Source organism: Tinamus guttatus, unplaced genomic scaffold (genome assembly GCF_059628265.1).
Source record: "Tinamus guttatus ecotype Peru unplaced genomic scaffold, ASM5962826v1 Tinamus_guttatus_pri_ptg000601l, whole genome shotgun sequence".
In the NCBI taxonomy this organism is placed as follows: Eukaryota; Metazoa; Chordata; class Aves; order Tinamiformes; family Tinamidae; genus Tinamus; species Tinamus guttatus.
The window spans coordinates 2,962,089-2,975,744 of NW_028289135.1; the positions used below are offsets into that span (position 1 = coordinate 2,962,089).

At 39.2% G+C, this 13,656-nt stretch overlaps 1 protein-coding gene across 1 annotated transcript in view; it reads left to right on the forward strand.

Annotated features, from left to right (window-relative positions):
- Window positions 1-13,656, forward strand: part of DISC1 (DISC1 scaffold protein) — a 169,892-nt gene that overhangs the window by 42,513 nt on the left and 113,723 nt on the right. Inside the window, exon 6 of the mRNA XM_088534839.1 lies at window positions 2,333-2,568. Coding sequence (XP_088390965.1) covers window positions 2,333-2,568 — 236 coding nt within the window. The remainder of the gene's footprint in view (window positions 1-2,332; window positions 2,569-13,656) is intronic.

The window sequence follows — 13,656 nt, forward strand, 5'->3', positions numbered from 1 at the left end:
CATTGCTCCATGCTGAGACTTTGAGTCTTTTTTATCTATCTCTGGTGCGTGACCAAGTGCGTATCAAAGGCTGCTTGACATTTCTGGAAATGAATGAGAGAGAATTCCAGGTTACTGGCTAAAATTTCCATTCTCCCCAAAATGCCTGTGTGAGATTCTCAAGCAGAGTGGCTTTCACTTTGTGCCTGAACGTTCTGCGCTTCTGGTATCTATTTATGTTGTTAAAACATGTATGAAAAGCAAGTTGTAAAATCAAAGTCTCTTCATCTTCCTTTCTGTTCCCATGTAGGCTCTTTATGGCAGTGATTACAACATTTTCAAAGAATATGAAGGTCTTTGTATTAAGAAGGGCCTATTAAGATTTTGGCAGTATTCCCAAACCAGCAATGCAGGGACAGAATTGTCCTTTGTGCACACTAAAAGCCTGATTTGAGAGCAAAAGAAACAAAATGGACGTTTTTGGCCTGCTGACCTTTATCTCTGTGACAAATGCCTGTGAGTTGAAACATGGGCCACTCTGTACTCTTGCAGCTAAATCTAAAAGGAAAAAAAAAAAAAAAAATTGACACATCTCGTGTACCGCACTGATATGAGTTGAATTCTTTGAGGCAGGGCTCCAGGGTACAAGGACTGCTTCTTCTCCTTCTAAGAAATACTAATGGGGACTTGGGAAGCTTGCTACACTACTGCAAACCTGACAATGTGTTTGTTTAAAAAGCGAGCATTAGTAAAGTAAATGTTACTTGGTTTACACTAAAAAACTCAAAAGAATGTTAAGGCTTCAAAGTGAAGCAGTCGCAAAGGAAGTCGTTTGTGCGTAGTGCACATCTATTATGAAAGTTATGAGATATTATGTGAGGCCCCCCTTTTTGTTCCCCTCCTGGATCCCCATCTCATACTTTGTTGAAGATAAAAAGTGCTTTTTTGGATCCCAGTGTGTCATTTTATCTTAGTTATTCAGTATTCAGCCCCAGAACCTTTTATCTGTATGCCACTTAAACCTTCTTTTGGATACAGATTTATACATTTGCCAATGGACTCTCTGTATAGCATTACTCAACACAGCATCTGAGTGATTCAAAACCACTAAATTTTCTCTGCAACATTGCTTTGGGGTAAAGGGATATTTTTATTGCTATTTTACAAATAGAGGATGAAGAAGTGAATTGTTGTCAAAAGCCACGTGATAATGATCATTTTGAAATACCTATTTACCTCCATTTTTTTTTTCTCTTTTACTGGACTGAATATAATCAGAGCATTGAATTATGATGAGAGTGTTTAAATAGTACTTCAGATTCCCTCTTGTTGGTTATGTGGAAAATGGTGAACATTTAATCTGTGGCTATATGTGGAGAATTATCTCCATAAATGTCACCAGTTTAAGTTGCTTGTAGAGTTTCACAGAGATTGTGAGAAATGTAGGAGCAGAATGGAATTATCCACTATGACATTCAGCTATTTAGATAGCAAGACTTTTCCATTCTTTAATTTTTTCCTCAGCTTTCAAATTTTGGGACAAATGAGTCAAGGACCATATAATACGTAACTGTATTAACTCAGAAAGCCAAACTCTTTATGTAAGTGCTGTCTTTACTTGGTCTCTTATCTTTTGGGTTTCCAAGGAAAAATAGGATGTGCTCTTGTAACAAGTATCTGTATCAATGCATGGGGTTTTCACTGCCTGGATGAATGCACTTGAAATTGAAGCACTGGTCACTTTAAGTTAAAGAGATATTTTTTATAAATGTTTTCAATAGAAATTAAATAGTAATATAAAAAGGACTGGCAAGACAGAATTATTTGTCACTTGCATTCTGTGCCTGATGTTGCATTGGAAGTTTAGTGAAACTCTTGCAGGGATATTTTTGCAACAGGCCTGGTAGTCTTCACTTTAACTGCCAATCTGTAACAAAATACTGTTATTAGGTGTCAACTGAGATTACATTTTTTTTTTTATTATTTCATTAATTTGGCAAGTACTGGCATGTTTTTAAAGGCAAAAGGTGCCTGTAGCGGTTGATGTTGGAGCAGGAATTCGAAGTTTGGTTTGTAAGTGGAAAGACTCCTTAAGCAGTTAAAGATCCGAATTGTACTAAAAAAGAGCCAAGTTTTTGCCCAAATTTTCTGAGAAAGTTTGGCCAACTCTCATCAAATATTAACAATTTCTGTTACAGTTTATTAGAATTATAAGCTGCCAGAAGCAAGCATTGAAATGTGTTGCACAATCTTAATTTATGCTACTTTTGAGATGTGTACTCCATTTTTCTAGGAACAAAGCTTTTTTCTTTAATGGGGATAATCAATAAATCTAGATTTCCGCTCTGTGCAGAAAGAAATCGAAGACCTCCGAGCAAGACTGGCTGTATTAGAAGCAAAAGACCAACAATTAAGAAAAGAAATTGAAGAGCAAGACAGGCTTATTCAGTCCCATGACTGTGAACTGAGTGCTTTGCTTGGCTGGGTTTCTTTGAGAGAGCTACAGGAAATAAGCAAGGCTGTGGATGAAACTTTAGCATCGTCCTATCAAATCCCATTCAGTTTGGACCTTCCGGGGACAATAAAGAGGTATTTAATTTTCAGTATGCTGTCAGTGATGTACTGAGTCTGGTATATTCTCAGTGAATTGTTGGATTGGTTGTTTTCATGGTAATTGTGCCAAGTAATGGTGCCAAACTGGGTTCAAACACATTAAAATTTTCTAAGAACAGATGTAAATGTTCTAATATTAATATTCTTTGTTGGGAAAGAAGATCTTGTCGTTATTCGGAGGTCTTGCACTTATTATTTTTATGCTTAACAGCCACCTGCAGAGAACATTCAAATCCATCAACTATTAATAGCTATGGTCAATTTAAGCTATTACTTGTTAATTGATGGATTTTTTTTTCCTCCCCTGGATTTGTAATGCAATAATTGCAACATGTTTCTCTCAATTTGAAAATGTGTGCTGTGGATCATCCAAGCAAATATTAGCGATGCTTCTTGCTTCAGGCGCCTTCCGACCATAATATAGAGCCAGCTGCGATGAGAAAGGGGCTCAGATAATGGAGTCGAGGTAGTGGGAGAAGGGATACAGCACTGAGATTTTTGAGGACACCTACAGTTAAATGCACAGTATATGGTTCCTCTAAATGAGGAAGTAGCTACACTTGGTAGCCTTTTCAGAATTACCTCATCTCTATTTACGAAAGGAATAGAAGTGCTTCGGGGCCTAAATCGTACTGACGGGTCAGTGGAAGTTCATCGTGAAACTCTGAAAATGTTAATACTTCTGTGTCACCAGGATGAAATAAAATTTCTGTTTATCCTAGTTTTCATTCCTTCCAGGTAAGCAATATATATGTTGTTTACAGTGTTTTTCTGCCTTCGTACTGGTTGGATTTAGTTTGTTTATATTAGTATTCAGGAGAAATCACTGCTTATGTGTTTTAATTTATACAGTTTTTTTTTTTTTTTAACTCAGCCAGAACAACCCAGAGAGGATATCTTCTTCTTTTTCGAGGTTTGTTTAAGAATTTAAATTAGGTTATCTTTAATATTTTTAAAAGTCACTTATATCTCTGAGATAAAGGTCTCAAGCAGTGTATGTGAAAACTTTTGCTGTGGTTTGAGTTTTCTCTTAGTTTTGGATTTGCTTGCAAGAGAATATTCATATTTTTTTCCTCTCACACTGCTGATGCAACATTTGAGTTATGCTTAACACTGTCTTTAGAAGTTCTTCAAAAAACGTTGTCACTAGCACCAATAAGCAGTTAGGTCTCTTTACCCTGACTGCAATTTCCTTGTTACATGTGGGGACAGCTAAATGCCAAATTGGGATGCACAAGGAAACGCACTTAGGTGGGAATCTTTGACAGTCACTTACCTGAGGATGTATTTGCCTACTCTTGTCAAACCTGGAAGCCTTTTGTGACCTGAACTAATCGCAGCGATGCAGGTGCCAACCCATGAAGAGCAGCTTGGTGGCACTGGGGTTCAGGAAGCTGGAGCTCCGAGTCTAGGCCCTCTTGGCCTGACTGGATTTGAACCTAGGCCTTCCACAACCTCCAAACTGATTCTGTATCACGGCTCTTAAGTTGGACTGTGACATATTCAGGGATGCAAGATGTCAACATCTGTTTAAAAAAAAAAAAAAAGGCAGGAGAATGGTGAAGAGGCTGACTCTGAGAGTGTGGGGCCTGGGAGGGCAAATGATTATAGCACTCAACTGAGACAGGAAAGGTGCTGCTGATCCTAGTGGGAAAATTGCCAACTTCCTCCACATCAGTGAGATACTGAATGTATTTTTCTTTTCCAAAGTAAAGGTGAAGTCAGCTGCTATGAACATATCCCAATCTTTCAGAAGAACAAGGTGCCACTTGCTCTCTGTTCAGCAAGTTCTTGCCCCTGCAGGAGATGATGGTCCGCTCTGAATTCAGAACTTAGTGGCAGCTCCTGTTTCTTGTAGATGTTTCCTCAGCATGATGTGGCTTCTTGGTCTGCTATGACCCATTCAAAATCTGCCCAAGGACTGTGTTTGCTGTGTGTGGTGCTCTACTGAAAAAGGCACAAGTTGTCTTGGGAGCAAGGACTGAAAGCTGCAGTTCAGGTGTGTAACCCAGGCACTTGAATTTGTCATGTGGCTCCTTCTTTGCCTTGATCTGCCTTTGGTCCTTGGGTCTCTTCCCCAAAACAACTTGCTACTTTAGGTAACTGAAAGCGTTTCAGAGCATTTCATTGTGTTCAGCAAGCGTGGGTTTCCCTGCCTTCAGGGTGTGCTGTATGTCTAGAAGGGCTGATGGGGGGAACATACTCCTACAATGGTGTTTTAATGGTGAGAGTCAGGCTTGCTGTTAGGCTGAACAAATTGCTGGGTGCCTGCCTTTTATAACTGTGCAGCCCACCTTACCCCAGGTACAGTGATCTTGTGCGTCTGTATCCGGTCATGTTTAATTTTCTTTTTATGTAATATGAAAAGCAACAAATAGAGATTTAGGCATCTCTTTTGGGTATGCTTCCTGAGTGCCTGTGGAAGTCACCTATGTTATCGTAGAATTAAGGAATAGTTTAGGAATGTATCTGGTCAAATCCCTGCTCAAAGCTGGGCTGACCTCAAGCTTAAATCCAATTTCAAAGTTGGATCAGGTTGCTCAGGGCCCTGTCTGGCTGAGGTTGGGCGTGCTTTAGGTGACCCTCTTCGTGCGAAGGGTTGGCCTAGATGATCTGCAAAAGTCCTTTCTAACCTCAACCATTCTGTGGTTGTGATACATGTTTTCTGTCTCCCTGGACATGCTATGTCTGACCCCTTGCCTCTTCCCAGCTCCACAGTCTATCCAGAATTTCCTTATTGTAACTCATGTTTACTCCTGAGGCAGTACTTCCCATGAAAGACAATTTTATGTTAGATAAGAGGTTAAACCCTAGGCAAAAACATTGAGCTACTGTTAAGTTTTAAATTCCTAAAACCTGGGGTATTTAATGTGAAAGAGATTTTACTGGAGTTGTGCATTTAACGAATCATTACAGAGGGGAAATAAAAAAGTCTTTTAAAGTTAGGGCTCTCTGTGTTGGCAATGAAGTTTTATCCGTGCACGGATACTAAAGATGAGTACATTCATAGACCCTCATTCAACACGGATGGGCTGTACTGGCCAAGCTCCTGGCTCCTGGTTGCTGGATATTATGGTGTTGTTCTAACTGCATTATATTAGTCAGTACGGTACTGTGATAATGTGCTTTTGTGGAATTATTTGTTGGGTACATGAACTCCTTTCAGCGCTGGAATAGCATAGGGCTGATGGAAACATCTCTTAAAACAATCTGTGGTATAGTGAATCATGTTGAATAGCTTGCAGCTCACTATAAAATACAGATAATTTGCTTCTCTTGGTCTAAATGTTATTAAACATACAATAGCAACTTACTAAAGTCAACTTTCTGGAACAGGAGAAGACATCTTAAATGTCCAGTATAATTACCCAGATAGATTTTTGCAGCAGTGAGAGTGTAAAACAATGTAACATTAGGTGAGTGTTATTTCAAACTTACTTTTCTTGTCAAGCATTGTTATTTTCAGGGAGATTATTATCGTTTTGTTTTTTCTTGTTTATCTTTTGTATATGGTGGAGGCCTTGAAAACAAAAAGCTTTTGTCAGTAGCTATAATGTGCTTAGAGTTTAAAGAACTGAGAAATGTTACAAGCATTACTTTGGGCCCTGTCTTCAGGACTATTGAAAGCCTATGTTAAAAGGCGGCCAGTTCATGTGCATCAAGTGTTATTTATTGTATTTTGACAGGATTCTCATAAAGCTGAGGCCCTAAAATGTGGTTGTCTTGCTCACAAAGGCAGGAATAATTGCTCTTGGCAATCTAAAGGCAGTTAATAATTGATATAAAATGAGGAATTTGAAGTACAAACAGTTCGCGTGTGTGGGGTTGTGTGCTCAAGCTCTCTTTAAAACGTGGGAGCAGCTGGAGTTGCATGCCCTGACACACACGTGTGTTTTAACTCAACATGTGACATACTCTTGTCTGAGAGGGGAATTCACTGCCCAGCAGCAGGGAGCCGCTCGCGCTGTGCTCGGCGGGGACGTTTGCTTGCTTATTTTGCACACCAGGTGCCCAGTGGCTTCCCACAAATCAAGCACAGCCTCTGGCCTTTGCAAACTGTATTTACACACTCAGTAACTTCCCAAATCCATCCCCGTTGCACCATTTGGTTAGTGATTTACATACAATTATAATATTGCTTACCCATTGTGTCCACTATTAGGCATGCTCAGGGAAGGGTCTTTACCTTAGTGAGGTTTTTCTTGATCCATGGGTATGATTTTTAGTATCATAATGAAGTCAGTTCACTTAAGAGATACGGACCTTGGGTTTTCCTGCTGAGTTTGCAATGTGTTTAAAAAATAAATAAATATACTTGATTTTAATGAGTAGTTCCAGGTTGTGCTTGGTGAAAGACTGTTAACTGCCTGTTGTGACAAGGAAACTGACAAGTTTCCTCCCACCCTACAAAGATACAGGGGTCATCTGTTCAGCTTAGTTTAAACAATGTAAGCCATCCCTCAACATTACTGGAATCAGGAAAAAAAAATGTGCCGGAGTGTTATAAGTGTGCTCTCTCCTGGAGCTTGAAATGATACATTTTGTTACCTTCGCAGTATTGTCCATTGAAGAGGACATAGTTTCAGAAATACCTTTTTATTCTCCATTGCGTAACTTGAATCTCCTACTTGCTAACTAAGAAAATGTTAAATGTTTGATTTATTTCTTCAGTCTTGGCCTTTGTGTGCATGTGTGTGTGTGCATTTCTTTCCATTTGACAATGAAAACCTGCAAAGCTTGTTCTATTTCTCATCATATTTAGTTTCATTTAGCATTTTCTCTTTTGATTTTCTGACAGTACCATATATGTGACTGTTTGGCATGTCATTCTCAAAATAAATGTCACAGTTGCATATGGACTATTGTCTGGCCACAGAATGGTGGTTGAAAAAGTAATCAATAAAATACCTTTCACAACATATGAATACCTCGCCTTTTTTAGCTCTTTTCCCATGGAACTATCTGTAATTAGTAGGAAGTGTGTGGGAGATATTTGAAGACACAGAAATTTTCAGTTTTGTGTATGAGTTGTTATAGTACTGTCATGGCCAGCGGCACAAGGAGCTGAACTTGAAGTTTTATGCAACCAGTTCACTCTGCTTTAGTGATGCCTGGAGCTCATCTGGCAAAGATTAATTCGAAGTGAAATACAAGTGTTTAAGGGCTTAAAACCTTATTAGTTGGAATATACTTGAACCATTCCGCATCTTCACTTGAGACTGAAGTCTGGCTGATCTAAAAAAGGGTGTTTTTAGAAAAGTTGATCTGCCTGTGAAAAGTGTGTGGCAGAGGAAGATTTACATGCTATTTCACATATTCACTTTGGAAGAGTGGAGTTGTCATTCAGCACAGGCTACTGTCGTTAGAAGAGCCTGCGTTTACGTGTTTTGTTGCTTTTCAGCATACATCTCCACATGACGTTCCTAGTTAACTTAGTGATTAGCAAGCTACCTTAAATTACTGAAAAAGCCTGAAGACAGCCATGTTTGCTTGCATCAGTCTTTAAATAAAACTCTCATCTTTAATTGAATAAGCAGAACAAATTGCACCTTATCTTTTCAGAAAGATACCTGCTGTTTGCCAGATAATACATTGGCTGTCTAGGAGAGTCCTTTTTAAATGCAGAGTTTGAGCTTTTCATTGGCTATTTCTATGAAAATGCATACATATTGAAAATATCCTCCGTAAAAAGAAGGGTAGTGCAAATACAAAGAGCAAGGGGATGCATTTTTTTATTTTAATAATATCAGAAAGTTATTACTGTAGAGCATAGAGTGCCAGTGTTCCTGACTGATGGGCCTATGTAAAGGACAGTCCTAAATTGTACTTGTGATGCCTTTAATGTCTTCTGGGAGTTTTTTGGCTTTCTGTTTCTTTGGGGATTTTTCTATCTGCACTTTTTTCTGATTTCACAACCCTCATAGACCCTGCTTGCATACAGAAAGTGATGGTTAGACAGAGGCAGAATAATTAAAACAGTACCCAGTGGTAGAGCCTTCCAGACAGTGTACTGTAGTGATTTTTATTCTTAGGAGGATAATTGCAGCTATACTTGGTAAACTCTAGTTTATGTACAGTTTTTCTCAGGCACTCTAAAAGGCTGGAGTAGAAGCTGGGAATCTCTTGGCACACCAGAAAGCCTGGGGAAGGTGTTTGGAAGGCCTGACCTGCGCTGCAGAGATCGGGGTCTCTTTGCACCTCTCTTGCTTCTGCTGCAGGTACGAGCTGAGGCCGCAAGTGCCCCAACCTCCCTGTTGCAGCAGGTGACAGAAGAGTCATAGGAAGTAAAGCAGCGTGCAGACGGTTACCTGAAATAAATAGAAAACAGACTGCCAGTTCAGCTGCCTGCATGCTGTTTCTAAGCCAGAAAATTTCTTAATAAATGATGGTGAAATTCAGATTGGAACATTTAGTAAAGATAACCATAGCATCTCCTGGTGTCCGTGAGTTTGCTGTTTGTAATGGAGAGATTTTAGCTGAAAAACAGCTACCATACTAAGCAGGCTTTGCACAGCAGGTGCTGCTTCAGTATTCCTCTTGGGGGCATTGAAACAAACAAACAAACAACTAGTTGCAAAAACACAACAAAGCATCTTCTAATGGCCGGAATTTTCTGCATGCCTCCTATGGTTAGGGCTATTAGCAAGTAAGAATCTTCTAAATTTAGAATTCTTGCAAAAGCTTCTTCTGGGCAGGATGGTGGAAGTTGTTACAGCCCATTTCTTGTGGGTAAAAACAAGATGTAGTCTGTGAGACAAGATATGGACAAGTGGAATCACTTGGTGCTTTGGTGGGAACCTCACTGACGAGCTGGGGCTGTGCGGAGGCGCCGGGAGAGCAGTTCTGCCTCCAGCAAAGGCTGCGCGGCAGAACGCAAGTACTGAAACAGTCCTCGTTGTAAAGCAAAGGCGAACAAAATCGCTGCTCAGCAAACTGTTGTCAGAGGAAGAGGAAATTACAAAATGAACTGTCTGCCGTTTCAGGGGGTTCAGAGACATTCAGAGTCTTCTAAGTGTGTAATTTTGTATTCCCATTTGTATTCCTTGAAGATGTGTGTGTATTGAAAATGTGCAGAAGGTCCTGGGCTCCTGTACCTTAAAGTACATCTCCTGATAATTATTGTCGCAAGTCAGATTAATCTTTGAGGTTGGAAGCTTGCCAAGGTGACACTTTGTATTTTACTTCTAATTCGAGGGACTAGTTCTTGTAACTGCCAAAAAATTCATTTTCAGTGTGAATTAAACACAACTTATTCCTCCTCCTACTTAGTGTCAAAGTCCACCCCTCAAGAGCACTGACAGATTTAGCTAGAGAAATTGGATTTTTGCCATCTCAGTTCAGCAGAAATTTGTGTTTCTACCAATGTTTAAGCAGCGAGTTTTCTGTGAGCTGAATTATCCAAAGGGAAAATAGAGTTTAGTTGGCCAACTTGGACTTATATTTAAAGGATGATTTTTTGTTCCCATCTTGAAGCTATGCCACCATGAAAAACACATTGTTAAAGTCCTATGGATCATTTCACAAAGAGAAACTTCTGTGCTCATCTGAAAATCTGCTTCCCTGATGTGGTAATATCCAGATGTATAGGCCAGCAGGGCTTACAAACAGATCACATAGAATGAAGATAAATTTGACCTCCAAAGATTTGTTTGATTGTGTATAGTTCTGTGTGGTAGAGTATTAAAAAAGTTGCTATTTTATGATAGTAAATATAATGCATTAGTTGTGAGATTTATTAATTGGACAGAACAGTAGGGCCAGCAGCACCCTTGTAGGTGTTCTGCTAAGAAGCTGCACGTTTTATCTGCAATCATTTTGTTCAAAATATAAGACAGGAATCTTTTGTTATTCTTTATTTTAGTCAAAGTTGCAAGGGATATCTGGGTTAAAGCTGCTTCTTGTTAAGTAGAGCTTTGTTCAGAAGCTTTTTTTTCCTTTTAAACTTGTCTTCAAAGCATAGTGAGGAATGCGCATCAAGGGAACTCTGAAAGTACAGGGAAGTTATTGATTATTTGATTTGATTTTGTTTTGTGGACTTCGTGAAGGCCCAGGAGAGTCCCTAGACTTTGGGTTTCTAGTGGATTTTTATTGAATTCTTGCTTTGATGTAGCCTCTAGCAGATGTTCATGCGCAAAGTTCCCTGGCTAGTACTTCTGTTTCTTTTGCGAGGGATTGGACAAAAGCTTTTTGGAAAGACAGCTTCTGTTTGCTTGCTGTTAAAAGCAGGACTGTGAGTATATGGCTTGGTTTATATATTTTCATCTTCTGAGAGAACAGAAATTTTTGTTACCTCAGGATCAGAAAAAGAATCATGTTAGGGAAGTTAGAGTTGGAAAAGTCATCCTCTTTGCAGCCCGAGACCATTAGAATCAAGTAGGTTGACGTTTGCAGAAGTCTTAATATTCTAAGACCAAATTCAAACATGCTCTAAGCTGCTAAAAATTGCTGATAGCCAAGGAAATGCTTTAAAAAAAACATTTTAGCAAGCAGGGAAATATTAATATGAATTGAGGCTCAGCCCATCTGTTTTTTCATACATTTTAAACTTGCACAATCTGAGCCTGGGTTTCCAGACAGCAACTCTTGAATTTGAGATTCGAATATGAGCAATTTTAAATTGTTCTGACTTCTGCTAACATTTGAAGAAATGGAAGTATGTTTTTTTGCTTAAGCACTGCTATGGTGATAGGGAATGAAACAGTGGGACCTAAAATAATCTGAGGTGACAGTAGTGTAAGGAAGAATGTTTGTTGTTAAAGGGCACCCTTCTGTCTTTTAGTTTCTTCAGGTATAGGTGGTGGCATAGGTCAGAGGTGGTCTCTCCATTTCTGTATGAAAGTAAGAATTTCTAGTGTAGAATATGTGTATTATATAATATATAATAGTGTAGAATATATGTATTCTTTTGCCTTGATACTCTTTCCTAATTTTTAAAACCACATTTGTAGCATTTTTCTCTTGTACAGTTACAAAGACTATGTTCTGCATAGGTTTTTTGTCATTGTGTGTACATTGCTGTTGATACAGGAGCTGGTTCTGTTTAAGCAGTGCATATATTTATGTATCTTGAATGTAGAAATCAGTATGGCTTGCTTCTTGCCAATTTTTCATTCTTTCAATTTTTTTCTTAGGAAGCAAAATATAAATACACAATAGCCTAAGATGCGAAGGGAAGTTTTACTGGCAACGTGGAAGGAAAGAAATTTGGAAATGTTACTTCCTTTAGTAGAAAGTCGTTTTTCCCACAATTGTACGACTCGGCCTTCCTCTAAACAAAGTCAGTTCCATATTGTCTGCCATTCCTTCATGGATATCACAGCTTCTCAGTATATTCTTTAAAAGGCTTTTTAAACACCAGCTCTTGTATTAGGATGTTTACTGGCCTCTGAGTCATGTAGGAAGCCTGTGATAGAGCACGGAGTAAGCGAGCCAGACTGCTCCATTCCTGTCCTCCTTCTCTGTCCCCTCCTGCGCTGCTTTGCCCGTGTCTTTATTTTGCACGCAGATTATTCCTATTTGTGATCATCGTGGTCTCAGCAATTTCCAACTGTGTTTTAATAATTCAACCTACTCAATACCTGTTTTTTTTTTTTTACGGTTGTCAAGATGAGATGCTTACAAGGTGTTGGTTTGCTTGAAGTGTTTGGATCATTTTAAAGTTTTCCCTTAGTCTGTTGTTATGTCCAACATAAGTCAGCCCCAGATTCTAAACGCGCTCACATCCTAAATAAGCTTTTCTATATCCTCCTGCAGTTCTCTGGTTGAAGTCCATGTTTTGCCAATATAGTTATCCTCTGGAAATAGTAATTCCTTAGCTCTTGCCTTCCTAGTCTGGTCTAGCAGGTGTACAACGAGGCGATAGGACATTCTTTGCAAGTCTGCATTGCTTTACTTTTCTTCCCTCCTCATTATAGCTCCTAATGTGTGTAAATCCACTGCAAGCAATTTAAATGGTAGGCCTACATGAATAAGGAAATTGCATATGATGTATAGTCTGCTGTCAGTTCTGCAAGTGTTAAAAACCTCTCTTGTCCTGCCTTTAGTCAGTTAAATTTGCTCTAATTGAATTCCTGTCTTCTTCTAGTGTTTCCATCAACGAGGTCGAGAACTTTGCATTCTCTGTGATGGAGTTAGCTTGTATTGGATTTAAGAAGTAACTTCTAAATGGTCCCTATAATAGATTGCAGAGACTGTGAGGACAAGCAGTCAAATCCCTGATTAACTGTTCTGCCAGAGAAGAATAGCAATGAGTCAAAACTATGGCTATCTTCCCAGGCAAGAAATCAGTGTTGCTCCAAGGGACTCTTTTAAGATTGGTTTTCCCTGGTAGTCATAAGTAAAGCAATGTCTAAGCAGACAGAACATCCCTCTTAAAATGAAATATGATGCTCCAGGGTGCTGGTAAAAGAAAATACTATTTCTGGTTCAAGTCATTTGTAACGGATCGTGGCTATTAAAAGCCTTTGTCGGTCGAATGAATCAGTATTGACTGGCTGGTGGCCACTGGGGGTCAGCGGGAGCGTTAGCTGGTCACGTCCCTGGGAGGCTTGTGAGGGGCTTCTCCGAGCTGGTGTTTTGGGCAGAACAAAACGTGGGAATAAACTGAGTTAAAAGACTATTTGTAGGTGATGAGACTGACTGGTCCATGCAGTTTTGATTGCTGCATGTGAATCATGTGGGTTGATCTCTAAAAGGCATAAGGAATTCCTACAGTATCACTCTAAGAGTTAAATAAAATGCAAAACAAGCTAGCAGTGTGAAATTCATAGCATAAACAATGCAAATGCAGTTATAAAGTCTGCATGAATGTTTTAATTGTAGTAAAGGGGTTCTTCAGAGTCAAGTCTGTGTGGTTAAGGATCAAGGCTATGATTAACAGATGCTGATAGTCTTTCTTAATATTCTTCAGATTAATGTAAGTTTGTCTCTTAAAGCTACAGTGGATTGAGTCCATGTGTGCTTTTTTTGGTGACTCGATACATATTTATAACAAGAAATCTGAATAAAGAGAGGCTTGCTCTTTTTCCTCTGCATACTCTCTTCCCATTCAGCGCTGGATCTAAA